This window comes from Durio zibethinus, chromosome 10, assembly GCF_047325235.1.
Source record: "Durio zibethinus cultivar Kanyao isolate XHJ-2024 chromosome 10, ASM4732523v1, whole genome shotgun sequence".
NCBI classification, from domain to species: Eukaryota; Viridiplantae; Streptophyta; class Magnoliopsida; order Malvales; family Malvaceae; genus Durio; species Durio zibethinus.
Window position 1 is genome coordinate 14,042,451 of NC_143171.1, and position 15,050 is coordinate 14,057,500.

The following is a 15,050-nucleotide window of genomic DNA, read 5'->3' on the forward strand; positions in this document are numbered from 1 at the left end:
AATAGAATATTTTGTAAAACATCCAGATAACGCATTTAAAATAAGGTTTTAATAAAGATGATATAACGTGGATAATTCATATATAGCTAAAATATATACGTTGAAAAAAAAAGATTTTTCGTTTTTTATAAAATTTTATGCTTAATTACATGTTTTTAGATATCATATGAAAATATTTTTCAAAAAATAATTTTAATTTAGCAAATAAAAGAAGCCGGATAAACAATCAAAGGAGAAAAAAAATTATATATATATATATATAGCTGAGCTTGGTAGAAATAATATGAACTATTGTTGTCAAAGCTGGCTACGTTCTCAGATTTCTTGACTAAACAAACCTATAGTTTCTCTCTCTATATATTTTTTTGTCTTTAAAATTTGAAAGGTATTTATTTTATTATAAAGTTACATAAAAGAAATATTTCTTCCAACTCGGTACACCACATGTACATTTTTGCTACATATGGAATATTTACGTCATATACATGTTTTATACAAAACTTAATCTAAAAATGTGTTTTTATAATAGATTTGGTCCAAAAATTTAAAAAAAAAAAAAATGTAGTCACAAAATTCAATGAAAATGAAATAAACTTCGATGTTCACTTATAATAGAGTGATAAATTTATTTTTATCCCATTTTTAAGAGTGATAATGCACTAATCTGTAAATTAAATGCATTGATTAGTTCAATTTTATTAAAGTGTGATTAATTATAAAAGCAAGAACTTGTTAGCGGAATAAATATTTTAAGTAAAAAACATTTTTCTTTTTTTGAAATCCATATATGTATATTTAACATCTTGAAAGTTAACAAAATTATTAAACTTAACATAAAAACCTCAATTCTCCTTTTATCTTTTTTGTGAATAAATTAATTTGTGTCATCACTCATCCATTCATACATCAAGTAAAACCACCCTTTTTATCATTTTATATATCCTTCCTTGGTTAGCATTCTACCCTCATTATATTCTTTTTTAGTTGGCTTTGAATTTATGAGCTATATCCTCTTTAGACTCTGGTGGATAACCCCATTTTATCTATAAAAAAATGCTGCATAAATATAGTATTATAAAAGATCATTACGATATGAGCTTTGGCCCTTGTGTCATAACTAATTTGCACAAATTTTAACAATAAATTTTACGTCAATTTTGACGACATTCTGGTTCCTTCCTTATTTTCAAGTCTTTTCCTTTCTCATCCTTGCAATAGAATTCTATTTCATGCACAACCCATAAAGATTTAAATTTCATTTCATTTTTCGTGGAGTTTTAGGATCAAAAGCAATCAGAAAATTTGATGATATAGATACAAATATAATCTAATCTATAATTTGTCTCTCTATCTATATTTATAATTTTGTAATATAATAATAACAAAACATGATTATTTATAAAAAAAATAATAAATATTTGGAACAAAATTATTGGAGTAAATAGCATGACTCATAATATATATATATATATATGTTCTAGTTGATGAGAAAGATTTTTTTGTCAATATTTTTTAATTTTCATTCTTAATTATTTTTAGATAAATTTATTCATAATAATATTTATTCAATGCAAAAGCAAATAGGTATGCTATTACAATTAGATATGATAATTTATATATTTGTGTCATATCCATTTCATATTAAACACGAATAAAATATCAAAATTATCATATTATAATTTATATCCACATAAAAATATGAAATATATTTATTTTATTTTTGTCAGACGTAAACATGCATCTATCGGCAAAATAAAATGCAATAAAACAGTAAGATAACTGCATTGTGTTCTTTATCTTAAGAACGTGTTTTACTAGATTTTAACTCATATTTAAACAAAAAAATTTAAGAAGAAAGAAGAAGAGAACATAAATCTTAGCTTCCTAGTTATAACTTCTGTTACGTCGTTCCTTGCCTTCATGTTTTCATCGTCGGCGAAAACTACTCCCTGTGTTGTTCTTCATTTCATGTTACTATTAGTTGCAAATCATTTCAACGGCTTTTGCTTTCTTAACCTTCAAGCCAAATTACTCTCTATCAGAATGTTGATAACTATTCAACATTGAGGCTAAAATATCTCTACCATTTGTTGAATTTTTTTCTTATATTAATCTCACTCGAGAATGCCTTAAAAATATTAAAAATTAAAGTTTTTTTTATAATTTTTAATTTATCCTTAAATTTTATATTTTTATGCTTATTAAAGAGTGTAAATATATAAATTTTTTCGAATTCATCACCTTCAACTTCAATATAATATCAAGTAATTCAGCAAAAATTCAGTTTTATTGAATTCGCTGACTTTTTAGCCTTTACCTTAATTGAGGAGCTGCGCATTAACAGTTACAAACGGCCCATATCTGCCACTTTGCTAGTTTTCCCTATAAGGCTTGTCACCACACAGTTTCAATTGTGTGGTACTCTTCGAACTTTTATGGATTGGATTTAATTCGCATGTAATGGACTTCGTGTTATATTTAAGCTAAAAATGGTCTAAGACCATAAAGCTTTACACAAATTTGGGCCTTTATTATCCTTGGATTAGTTTAATTAATCGAATATTAACTTTAAATAATTGAACTAATAATCCAAGGAATCACATGGTTTGGACTATCTAATTATTTTATTCGTTTGGTTATTGAGCCAATACATACTAATTGCTTTGAATGTAACTTAATTACTTTATTTATGGGCTAACTTCTTTGGTCTATTTTATGGATTATTTTGGATGTCAACAATTACCTCAAAATATTTTATGATATAAAGTCCAATCATTTTTTACTTTTTAACGAAAATAACCCCCTCCTAAAGTCTTTTAACAAAGGGAAGAACTAACATTTGTCATACCTTAGGCCTCTATGTTAAGTTCGGTTGTTTAGGATCATTTTTTTTTTTAAAATTTTAACTTGAATTTGATGCATTTAAGATTTTATATTTGAAGTGTTATAAAAATTGAACTTTGATAAAAAAAAAAATTTTTTTTTAACCTTAATTCATAAGGAAAAAAAAAAAAAAACTTATTCATACCACTTGAAGTAATTGTCAGTGGGCATATGAATTTTTTGTTGTTCATCTTTTAAAGTAAACTTGAGTGAAATAATTTAGGGCATAAGAAGAAAATAAACAAAAATAATAGAGTTTTTGAATTTTACCAATTTATTTAGATAAATCCTTACATTTTTATTGTACTTAAATAAGTTTTTAACATTTACTTAATTTATACCCAAATAAATCTTTAAACTTTAATTTGTTTCTAAATAAACTCTTATCCTTTAATTTGTATCCCATAAACATTCAACATAAATCAATTTTTGTTTGAAATAAAGATATACTTAGATACAAATAAAAGAATAAAAATTTATTTTGATACAATAAAAATATAAAAATTTATCTAATAAAATAATAAAGTTCAAATTTTTTTTAATATTTTAACCAAAAAAAAAAAGAAAAAACCACAACAATATAGAACAAGATATTAGTAAACTAAGATAAAGCAATTCAAAGATTCTACATTCATTACCTTAATATCCTCCATGTCCAAAATTGCAAATAATTTTGACCGCAATTTCAAATTTATTTCTTATCATTGAACCTTTTTTTTTTTATAAACTTTATAATTTACAAAATATTCACAGGAGATTATAAAGTGATTTACTTAGGTCTAAAACATGGCAAGATTTGGTATGTTGGAATTAAAGCACAATCAAAATATTACATGAAAGAATGAGTGATTGAAGAAATTTATAGTTTATAATTCTTGCTAGGTCAATTTTTTATAAATTTGAAAGTTAGAGAGATATGAATGGTATGGTTAAAAGGGAAGTAGAAATTTATATGTCATATTTTCCTTCAACTAATCAAGAGATTTATGATTGGAGGGTAGAAGAAATTTTGATGTTTGAGTGATCTAATCTTTCACCATTTATATGTTGTTTGTATATAGAAAAAAATAGTAGAAAAAAATGAAATAAAACTTGAATTAATTTAAAGTCTCCTGAGAGATGATCTACTCTAGGAAGTTAGTATTTCTTGTGTGGTATGCAAGTGACTTCGTCTCATGATTTATCTAGTTAAGTGGTCTTTGAGTTTTATGGGTGGAAGTTGTGGTAGTAAGTTTTGCAAGGAAGGATAATGAATTAAAGGGCTTATGAAAGCATTTACAATTGATTGAAATAAAAAAAGAGGGAATCGAAGCAAATACCAAGGTGACAAACAATGATGGATAGAGCAAAAAATCATGGTTGGTAGGGAAAGTATTAACAACAAGAGCTTGTAGCAAAGAGGTAATGAAGAACACGTTGAAGATATTATGGAAGTTGGCCGAACAGGTGAAAATTGTGGAGCTAGATGATAATTTATTTCTATTTAAATTTTCAACATGTCTAGATATGTAAAGAGTGATTGATGGATCGCCATGGAGTTTTGATAAATAATTGATCATGTTTAATGAATTTGATGAGAAGTTGTAGCCGGAAGACTATGCATTTTCAAGTGTTTTATTCTGGATAAAGGTATATAGTTTGCCTTTAGGGATGATGAACTAGATGAATGTGACTATGATAGGAAGAAAGATGAGTGGTTTTAAGTCAGTTGATGCGACCTTGGAGCAAGAAGATAGGCTCAATTTTTGTGTATCAAAATAGAAGTTGATATTACAAAACCTCTGCGTAGGGCAGTACTGCTCACTAATGGGGAAGAAGGAAAGGAAATATAAGGTAGCTTATCCTAAGAATGGCTACCAAGCTTTTGTTACGTTTGTAGGAAGCTGGGTTATATTGAGGATGAATGTGAGGAAAAAAAAGAAAAAGAGATCATAATACTTTAGCGAGGTAATATGGTACATGGCTTCGCACTTCACCGTTAAAAAGTAGACCTTCAACATGGGACAGAGGGTAGGCTGCTAATAGGTTTCATGGGAACAACAAAAGGAGTAGCCACGATAATAGATCTTCTACGATGATAGCTGAGTTGCATGAAAATTGGACTCCACATTTAGTAAAGAAAATTTGGATAAGCTTGAATCACAAGATTCGCATAATAATAAAGGAACCATTTTAGAGGATAATGATAGGAATTTACGGGATATGAAATTCCCTAGCTAGAGTTCAAAAAGGTATGGATTCAAGTCTAAGAAAGTTAATTAGGAGTTTAAAAATATAATCGAGCAAATGAATATGAGCCTACAAAAAAAAGGTGATAATAAAGATACTTTTGAAAACAAGACTATTGCCCCAAATGTGGATAACCAAACTGATGATGAGATTGCATGCAGGAAATATACAATGCACTAATAGAGTAACTCCAATCCAACAAGAAAAGTACTATTGCATAAAGAAATCATGGCGATGCAAAAAGCATGCATGAAACAAATCATGAAGATGCATAAAGCATAAATGAAACAATAGAGAAGGTATGAAACAATGGGGACTAGAAGAAGGAACATAGGGTAGTTTCCAAATTGACATAAAAAAGGTTAGCAAAACAAGTAAAAAATACACAAACAAGTGGACAAGCTGAGATGGGAAAAAAAGCACGGGGACTGTGTACTAGAAGATATAGATGTTGATGTGATACTAAAAGGAACAAATACGAAAAGAAAAAAGAGGAGAAATAAAACTATCATGATGAAACAATGGTGATTGGCTTTTAGTCCCGTCGAATGCAATAAGGTGACTAGCTTGGAATTGCCATAAGCTTAGAACCCATACAGAGTTTGTGATCTTCGAAATATTTTGAAGAAAAAAAACTTTGATATGGTTTTCACGTCAAAAACCATGTCCAATAAAATAAGGATTAATAGGGTATGAAGAGTATGCCAATATAGTGGAATGTTTATGGTAGATGCAGTGGGGAAGAGTGATGGTTTAACTATGCTAAGGCAATGGGAAGTTAATATGTCACTGAGAAGTTATTCTAAGTATTACATTGATATGGGATGGTGGATACAAATGGCAAGTAATGAAGGATTATAAGGTTTTATGGAGAATTGGCTACACAGGCTAGGGCATAATGCATGGGATATGTTGAGAAGATTAGGTCATGGCTTTGTATGAGGGATTTTAATGAGATTTTATGAGACAAAGAGAAAGTTAGGGAAAGAGTGAGACCTGTAGCACAAATGGAAACATTTTGAAAGATATTAGAAGATGTCGAGCTTTGTGACTTGGGTTATATTGGATATGATTTTACATGGCATATGGCAGAATAATGGAAAAGACGATCCAAGAAAGGTTGGTTCACACCATTAGGAATAATGATTGGATGGATTATTTCCTCGACTTTATGGTACGACACCTAACTTGCTCTACTCTCGAATATTGTCAAATTTTTAATTGACACAATAGGGGCTAAGCAAAATAGATGGAACCGATCATTAAAAAGACAAAAATACTTTGAAGCTATATGGCTTATCGAGCCAGATTACATGGATATCATGGATAAATAGTGAAATGGTAAGGATTACATAGATTTGAAAAATAAGTTGTGTGAGACCTAAGACAAGCTTTATGATTGGTATGCAAACAAATTCCAAGTTTTAAGAAATGTATTTAGGAGCTACATGGCTAATTGAAGGTGATGCAACAAAAGGCTATTGATGATGTTAATTTGAGCAAGAAGAATGAGCTTAAAACGTGCCTTAACAATTTGCTTGATCAGGAAAAATTATTTTGGAAACAGAGATCCCAGGTTAATTGGTTGAAAGATAAGGTAAAAAAAACATGATTTTTTCGTGCACAAGCATCTCAGCATAAAAGAGTGAATAAATTAATTAGAATAGAAGATAAGAATGAGGCTTGGCATGAAAGAGAACATGAAGTGGTTGAACAAGTAGTGAGATATTTTAAAAATATTTTTAAGTGTCAAGGATCACCAGATCTAGCTCATTTGTGTCACAAATGACATGAACGAGTATCTCCTATCAAAGGTCACAGCTAAGGAGATTTAGGAAGCAATTAAATAGATTTATCCTACCAAAGCTATGGGACCTAATGGTGTGCATGCATTATTTTACCATAAATTTTGGCATATCATAGGACCTAAAGTTATTAATTTCTATTTAGATTTTCTAAATGGAACTAGTAGCTTGGATAGTATCAATGAAACCTATATTGTCCTCATCCCCAAAACTAGTAGTTCTAGGAAAATGACCTAGTACAAACCAATAAGCTTGTGCAATGTTTTTTATAAAATTATTGCTAAAACTTTAGCTAATAGATTAAAGCTGGTGTTACCAACTTGTATTAGTGAAAACCAAATCATTTTTGTCTTAGGTAGGCTTATATTTGATAATGTCCTTATAGCCTATAAGTTGCTACATACTATGAAACAAAAAATTAGGGGTAAGATGGTTGGTTCGCACTTAAATTGGATATGAGTAAAGTGTATGATTAGGTGGAATGGCAGTGTCTCAATGCTATTATGAGTAAACTAGGCTTTAGTAGTAGATAGAGATCCCTAATTATGAGTTTTATTTCTTTTGTCTCTCATAAGGTGGTTATAAATGGTTTAGTGACTAACAATTTCTCTCATGAGAAAAATCTCCGAAAGGGGATCTCTTTTCATCTTATTTGTTTTTTATATGTATAGAGAGGTTATCAGCACTTTTATCTAGTCACCAAGGGGATAGCTTACTATAAAAGAGTTCAAGGTAGTGCCCAAGACCCAAGAATCACTCACTTATTTTTTGTAGATGACAACTTGCTTTTCTTTAAGACAAAGTAAAGGGAATGATGCAATATGGTGAGAAACATGCTAAAGATGTATGAGAACATGTTTTAGGCAGCAAATCAATTACAATAAATCAAGATTTTTTTTTAGCTCAAATACAAATAAAGATGGATTGAAATGATAAAGAGGTTTTTTGGGATCCAATCCACTTTTAATCCGAAAACGTATTTGGGGCTACTTATGTTCATTGGAAGAAAGAAAAAGAGGGCTTTTGTGGAGATTTGGAGAAAATGAATAGGAAATAAAACATTGGAGTCATAGATGGCTATCAATTGAAAGAAAAGAAGTGTTTTATTAAAGTGGCTCTACAGTTTTATATCGGTGTATGCTATGTCTTATTTTCTGTTCTCAAAAAGCCTATACCATGAGATCAACATGATTATTAACAGGTTTTGGTGGTGGCACTCCATTAAAAAAAAAAAAAGGAATCCATTGGATGAGTTAGAGGAAACTATGTACAAGAAATGAAAAGGGTGAAATAGACTTTAGAAGCATAAGATTGTTTAACAAGGCCCTTATTACGAAATAAAGATGGAGACTTATGCAAAATCCTTCCTCACTTGTTCATAAGGTCTTAAAAGTCAACTATTTCCCTAAAACTAATTTTCTTGATGTAGAATTAAGGAGAGCACCTTCCTATACTTGGAGAAGCATTTGGCAAGAAATTGCTATCCTAAAACTTAGCTTGAGGTGGCGTGTGGGAATAGGGAAAGAATCAAGATTTGGCATGATAAGTAGATTCCAGTAGTGTGCAACTTTAGTCCTACTCCTCAAACAAACCACATACTAAGTAATGGAATGGTGAAAGATTTGTTCCATGTAAATGGTGTACAATGGAATGATGAAAAGCTGGATAATATGTTCTATAAGGATACGACAAAGTATATTAGAGCTATACGCATTAGAGTGGTCAACAAAATATTTTGGTTTGGCACTACACCAAGAGTGGAGTCTACTCTGTGAAGAGTGGATATCATAAACTGGTATTGAATGAAATGAATACAAGCTATGGGGAAGAGGATAATGAAGGCATGAACAATAGTGGTATGAATCTATTCTGGAAGTGGTTGTGGTGACTGTCAATACCTACCAAGATTAGAATCTTTCTATAGAGGATGTGGAATGATATCTTACTAGTACATGGAACGTTACAAAGTAAAAGAATTATGGAGAACGTGTGGTGTTTGAATGTAACGAGGAAAACGAGATAATGATGCGTGCTATAAAGGATTGTATACGTGCGAAGAAAAGCTAGAGGCTTGCATACCCATATAAAGACTAGCATGATAGGTAGATAAGAGATGTCAGACAATGGCTGGCCTGGGCTACAAACAAACTGAATGAGGTTGAGATCGGTAGATTTGCAACATTGTGTAGGGCTTTATAGAGGGCTAAAAACAATGAAGTCAAGAGTAATATAATCAAAACGGCCCAAGCTACGATGATGTTTGTACACCAATTCTTGCTAGATTATAGTAGAGCTCAAGAAAAGGAGAGAACAAAAATGGGAAAAATGATAGATAAATGGAAAGCACTTATAGAAGGATGATTGAAAGTTAATTTTAATAGGACTCTTGAAAGAAGAAGAATAAGACGTGAATGGCATCACATATTCAAAAGTCATTGAAGGCATGGCTTTGGTCAGAGTGGCAAAGTTTGCAGGAAACTTGGGAATGTAGAGGGTGATCATGGAGGGTGAAGCATTTATGGTACCTTCATAAATTTAAACAAAACATGAGACCAAACCTATCTATGATAGGAAACTTAGGGAATGATACCAAAGTGGAGCTATCTAGGTTCACTGAATGGAGAATCTCTCATGTATATTAAAAAAAAATGAATTGGCTTATAGGCTAGCTAAGATAGCGATAACTAGAAAGAAAAACTTTATATGATTGGATGGTTTCCTAATGAGATTTATGATATTATATTAAAAAAAATTGTACCGAATCCAAGTTTTATTAAAAAAATTGAACTAATTTAGTACTTTTTCAATAAGAATTTTTCTTTCTTAATGCAACTCAACGCAAATCTACAAATTTATTATAATTGAAGAAAAAGTGAACGTTTATTGTATTTGAATGAAACACAAAAAAGGGGGCAAATAACCTTTCAAAAAATCGGGTGCGTTGCTTTATTATTATAAATATAAAAAATATTAATTGCGATAAAATCGAATGAATTTAATTTTTATTAGGATTGGATAGATTGAATTGACCTCGCCAATAATCATTTCATTTATTAATAATATATTAAATTTAGTTTAGCAATCAAAAATTAACTTTTGACGATTTTTTTTTGAAAAAAAAAAGAAAGATAGGAGTGGTCTGTTCGGGTTTGATAGCTGTATCTACACAGGATAGTTGAGAAACGCGTTTAAGGTAGGCACCAAAACAAAATGAATTAAATTCCTGTGTGAAGTAGAATTAGAAAAATAGTTTGACATTGCACATGGACATGATTGATACATTTATTTATTTATTTATAAAAACCAGTTGATGACTTGATGGAGAAGATTTACGAAGTCGGCATCCAAAATGAAAAAAAAAGTCAGAGGTTGTCTGTGCAACTTCAACTTCTTGGCCCTAGCAGCACGGCGTTATGGCAGATCCCAGTTCAGCTCCTCAACACCCAATCCAAGGAAACAAATTAAACAAATAAGTGATCAAAAAAAAGAAAAAAAAAAACTAATTGTATTCAAGCTGATCTGCTCTCATGCTCATGGCTTCCCATCTCTATGGCCGATAACTATGGCCATCACACTGTTTTAAACGTCTTTTTTGTTTCGACACTGCCCATATTATATTTAATGTAATATAATGTATACATATTATTATTGTTAATTCCCAATTCCCCTCTTTCACTTTCACTTCCTCAATTACCTTTTTAAAAAGTCTAAAATTAAAAAAAAATATATTTATATGTATCGATCTGAATCTCTACATCTGCTCAAATAACATATATGCAGTACACACCTCTTCACTCACACAACACTGATCTCTGGCCTCTACTGTAACCCCTTACCCATTACTGAATCATGAAACTTTGATATTCTAAAACGAAGATCACAGCATCAACATATAGTTTGTGTATAAACAGTGATAGTGTACAAGTAGTTTTTGAGATAAGATGGACAAGTATGAGGTGGTCAAAGATTTGGGAACCGGCAATTTTGGGGTGGCCAGACTTCTCAGGCACAAGGAGACCAAGGAGCTTGTTGCCATGAAATATATTGAGAGAGGCCAGAAGGTTTGTTTTTCTTTCACACCAAAATATTTTATTTTAACGGATTATTTACATCTTTCTTTAATTTTGAGTTTTTTTTTTAGCATTTGTTAGGTTCTGACCGAATCAACTCATGATTTTACTTAGTATTTTTTCGGTTTCATGATCCATTTGCTGAGAATCGGAGTGATAAATCTGGTTTTAGCTTGACTTGAGTTAAACTCGGATTTTTCTGTTTCTTTTAAGTTTTTTCTTTACCATTTGAGATTAATTCTTTTTTTTCTTTTTTTGTTCTCTTCCTTTTAGACGCCAAATGGATTGATTGAAAGCCTAGTTGTATTTGTTTGCAGATAGATGAGAATGTGGCTAGAGAGATTATCAATCACAGATCTCTTAGACACCCCAATATTATCCGGTTCAAGGAGGCAACTATCATCTCTTCATTGATCTGTAATTATTTTTTTTTTAATTTGCAATGATTCTATTTTGATGGTATGCGAATGCTGTAGGTGGTTCTGACTCCAACACATTTAGCAATTGTGATGGAGTATGCAGCAGGTGGTGAGCTCTTTGAACGGATTTGCAGTGCCCGTAGATTCAGTGAAGATGAGGTCCTTTTCTCTTTCTATTAGTGTTCATTTCATTAGCATTTTTTCTCTTTAGTGATTAGAAACAATTAATCTTACTGCTTAACTATTGTGTTTGTTCTTTTTTTGTTCAGGCTAGGTATTTTTTTCAGCAGTTGATCTCAGGTGTTAATTACTGTCATTCTATGGTAATTTAAACTCAAAAGTCAAAACTATAATGTTTCTAAATGCATGCAAAATGCAAGAGCTAAATGCATTTTTATTTCTTTGTCTCTTTCTTGTTTGCAGCAAATATGCCATAGAGATTTGAAATTAGAAAATACACTTTTAGATGGAAGTCCTGCACCTCGCTTGAAAATCTGTGATTTTGGTTACTCTAAGGTTTGGAAAAAATTACATCTGCTCCATTCTACTTGTTTGCTTTGTGGTTTTCCAATCATTAATTTGTTTTCCTAAAACCTGGTGTAGTCATCTCTGTTGCATTCAAGACCCAAATCGACAGTTGGAACTCCAGCATATATAGCACCCGAAGTTTTATCCCGGCAAGAATACGATGGAAAGGTAATTATTTTGACTGTTTAAAAAATAGAAAAGAAAAACCTGTGTAATAAAATCTAGATATCCAGCTTAGCGTCCTATTGAACAAACTCAATCGCATGATTTGGATCTGGCATGCCACTTTTGACTTTGATGCAACCACAAAGAGTTAATTTGAAGATTTTGAAAGCCATTAATTTTCTGAATGCATGATAGTTTCTGTTCTACAACTTTTTAATTTTTTGTCACTTTTTAAGTTAATGCACTATCTTTTCAAAGATTATAGGAGATGTGATGCAATGGATTTTGTAACTATCCTTGTGGATGAAAGTTTGTAATACCTCATACATATTGGAAAGGATCAGCTTAATTCTCAAAGGCTTGTTATATTTAAGTAGCATTTTGATATTCTCTTCTTAATTTAGGATCCTTTTCTTAATAAGTTAACAAAGAGATATTTTGAGCATTAACTAGACAATCCATATGTCATGCTTTTACGTGATTTTGAAGGTTTTCTTAGTGGTTGCATTTTGTTACTTGATGAAATTTATGACACTTGTTAGTCAGGCTAAATTTGAATGGCTTTTGAATGACACATTGTTGTTACTTGACCTCACCGTACAAAATTGACATAGCTTTGTTTGGAGAATATTGAAAGCCCTTAAACAGAGATCATGACCTTCATGAACCTCAAAGTACTATTTAGTTATGGCTAAAAGTGTTTGGCCTTTGTTTGTGAAGTGCCTTTGTCTTTTTGGATCTGCCCTTTCTTATAAGTTATGCACAAGGGGCTGGTTGTGATTAGGCACAACTAGTCTGACATGTGGATATACAGATCTGTGTGGAGCACTGATAAATAACCTAAAGCAAGAGGAAGTGGATGACAGTGCCTTGACATCTAAAGTCTGGTCCCAGTGTTTGTCGGCAATGAGATACAACTTAAATTGACATCTCAAAAAAATGCTTAAGCAATATCACTTCCATTTTTATGTGAAGTCACCAAGTTTATGAGTAACATTCCATTAACATTTTTTTTACATAAATTATATGAAACAGAAAATTGATTATCTTGATTTATAATTGTCCACACCCGCCGTCCACTTTTCCTTCTAATTTGATTTATATACTCTAAAATTAGTAAATTGTAATTAGTAAAGTAACATATAGAAGTATTGGTGAGCTTAAGTGATATCTTTTCTTGTATAGTTGGCAGATGTGTGGTCCTGTGGGGTTACCCTCTATGTTATGCTGGTGGGAGCATACCCTTTTGAAGACCAAGAGGACCCAAGGAATTTTCGAAAAACAATTCAGGTAAATGCCAATCTGCTATCTTCTTGTCTTTTATTAAAAAATATTTTAATTCATATCATAATGATTTTTTTCCTTATTATTATTATCATTATTTTTTGGCAGAGAATAATGGCTGTTCAATACAAGATTCCAGACTATGTTCATGTATCTCAAGATTGCAGAAACCTACTCTCATGCATATTTGTTGCAAATCCATCTAGGGTACGTATCATTTATAAGTTAATTGGTTAAGCATTGTGATTGCATCACGTCAATGCTTTTGCTGTATGCAATTAGCTTTATAGAAAACCTTACAAGCATCTAGCAGACAATATAGGTAAGTTAGTAGTCAGTCTTTTGTAGCCCTTGATGAATGAAAGATTTCATTTCCAGTGGGAGAAGAAAGAGGAAAAAGGAGGCAAAAAAAGAAAGAAAGAAAAGGATAAGAAACCTACGGAACTGTGAATTGATTCTTCCATGAATAACATTCAAATGAAATTTCTGATTCCTTATATAAACAGAGACTGTGAATCTATTGTTTATTGGGACAACTAATTCTGACATCAATGGCAGCCTGGATTTGGGATGTTGACCACCTGTTTAATAAACTTGTTTTTTTACAGGTTCATTTAGGTTGCAATTGATAACTTAGATTTAAAATAAAGGATTAGTGGTGAATTTTAAGTGCTTATAGGTATTTTTGAATTTGAAATTCATCTTCTTATTACCTTTCCAAATATGTAGGCATTAATGAATCTTAACTAATTTGTGCATATGCATTTCATTCTCACACTTTATATAGCATACCAATTCCTAATGCACTCTCTCAAATTTATTTTTCTGATCATAGCAGGATTTCAAATGTTAATTCTTTACCCTTTTTGTTTTATTTTTTTTATTTTTATTTTCCAGAGAATCACACTTAAGGAAATAAAAAATCATCCTTGGTTTTTGAAGAACTTGCCCAGAGAACTAACAGACGCAGCACAAGCTTCTTATTACCAGAGGGATAACCCTACATTTTCTCTTCAAAGTGTGGATGAGATAATGAATATTGTGGAAGAGGCAAAAAGTCCACCTCCATCATCCATGCCGGTCAAGGGCTTTGGCTGGGGACAAGATGATGATGAAGAGGAAGACATCGATGCAGAAGATGATGAAGAAGATGAATATGATAAACGGGTGAAGGAAGTCCATGCAAGCGGAGAGTATCAAATCCATTAAGCAATGTAATATTTATCCAACAGTTGTGTAATCAAAGTCTTAGCTTTATGACTTCAAGATAGTTTATTTGATAGCTACCCGATAACTTTTGTTTCATTGCTAAAAATTGATCGTTCCAAACTATAAATTCTCAAACTTTAGCACTATGGTACGAATGTAATTTTATCAGGATTCACTATGGATTGCAGGGGAATGGGGATTGAAATCGTGTTGTTATTAGAAAATTGGAAAAAGTGTCTTAAAGATGGATTGCAAGAATATGAATGGTGAGTGGCGGAGGACGGGAGTTTAGCTTAGACGAGTGAGAATGCAGTTTATTCATTTTGATTTGTTTATACATTTATTTCAGTGTATGTGGCTCCTTGTATGTTTTGATTTGCAAGGGTTCCTTTCTTTGTTAAATGATAATCTAATGCCGATGGTGATGTGCCTGGACGACGGCTGAATTATATAGCATA

The 15,050-nt window shown here is 31.2% G+C and overlaps 1 protein-coding gene across 1 annotated transcript; it reads left to right on the forward strand.

Annotated features, from left to right (window-relative positions):
- The first annotated feature begins 10,428 nt into the window (after positions 1-10,428).
- LOC111292666 (serine/threonine-protein kinase SRK2A-like) lies at positions 10,429-14,797 on the forward strand. Its single transcript, XM_022885160.2, has 9 exons — positions 10,429-10,978; positions 11,305-11,379; positions 11,464-11,565; positions 11,676-11,729; positions 11,830-11,922; positions 12,010-12,102; positions 13,285-13,389; positions 13,492-13,590; positions 14,281-14,797. The coding sequence occupies exons 1-9, from the start codon at positions 10,859-10,861 to the stop codon at positions 14,590-14,592; spliced, it is 1,053 nt and encodes a 350-aa protein (XP_022740895.1). The 5' UTR covers positions 10,429-10,858; the 3' UTR covers positions 14,593-14,797.
- The last annotated feature ends 253 nt before the right edge of the window (positions 14,798-15,050 follow it).

Bases quoted from the DNA above. Each gene is read 5' to 3' on its own strand.
- LOC111292666 (XM_022885160.2), top strand. From the start codon at position 10,859: ATGGACAAGTATGAGGTGGTCAAAGATTTGGGAACCGGCAATTTTGGG. The intron at 11,730-11,829 runs GTAATTTAAACT...TCTTGTTTGCAG, and splicing joins TTAATTACTGTCATTCTATG to CAAATATGCCATAGAGATTT. The intron at 11,923-12,009 runs GTTTGGAAAAAA...AACCTGGTGTAG, and splicing joins GTGATTTTGGTTACTCTAAG to TCATCTCTGTTGCATTCAAG.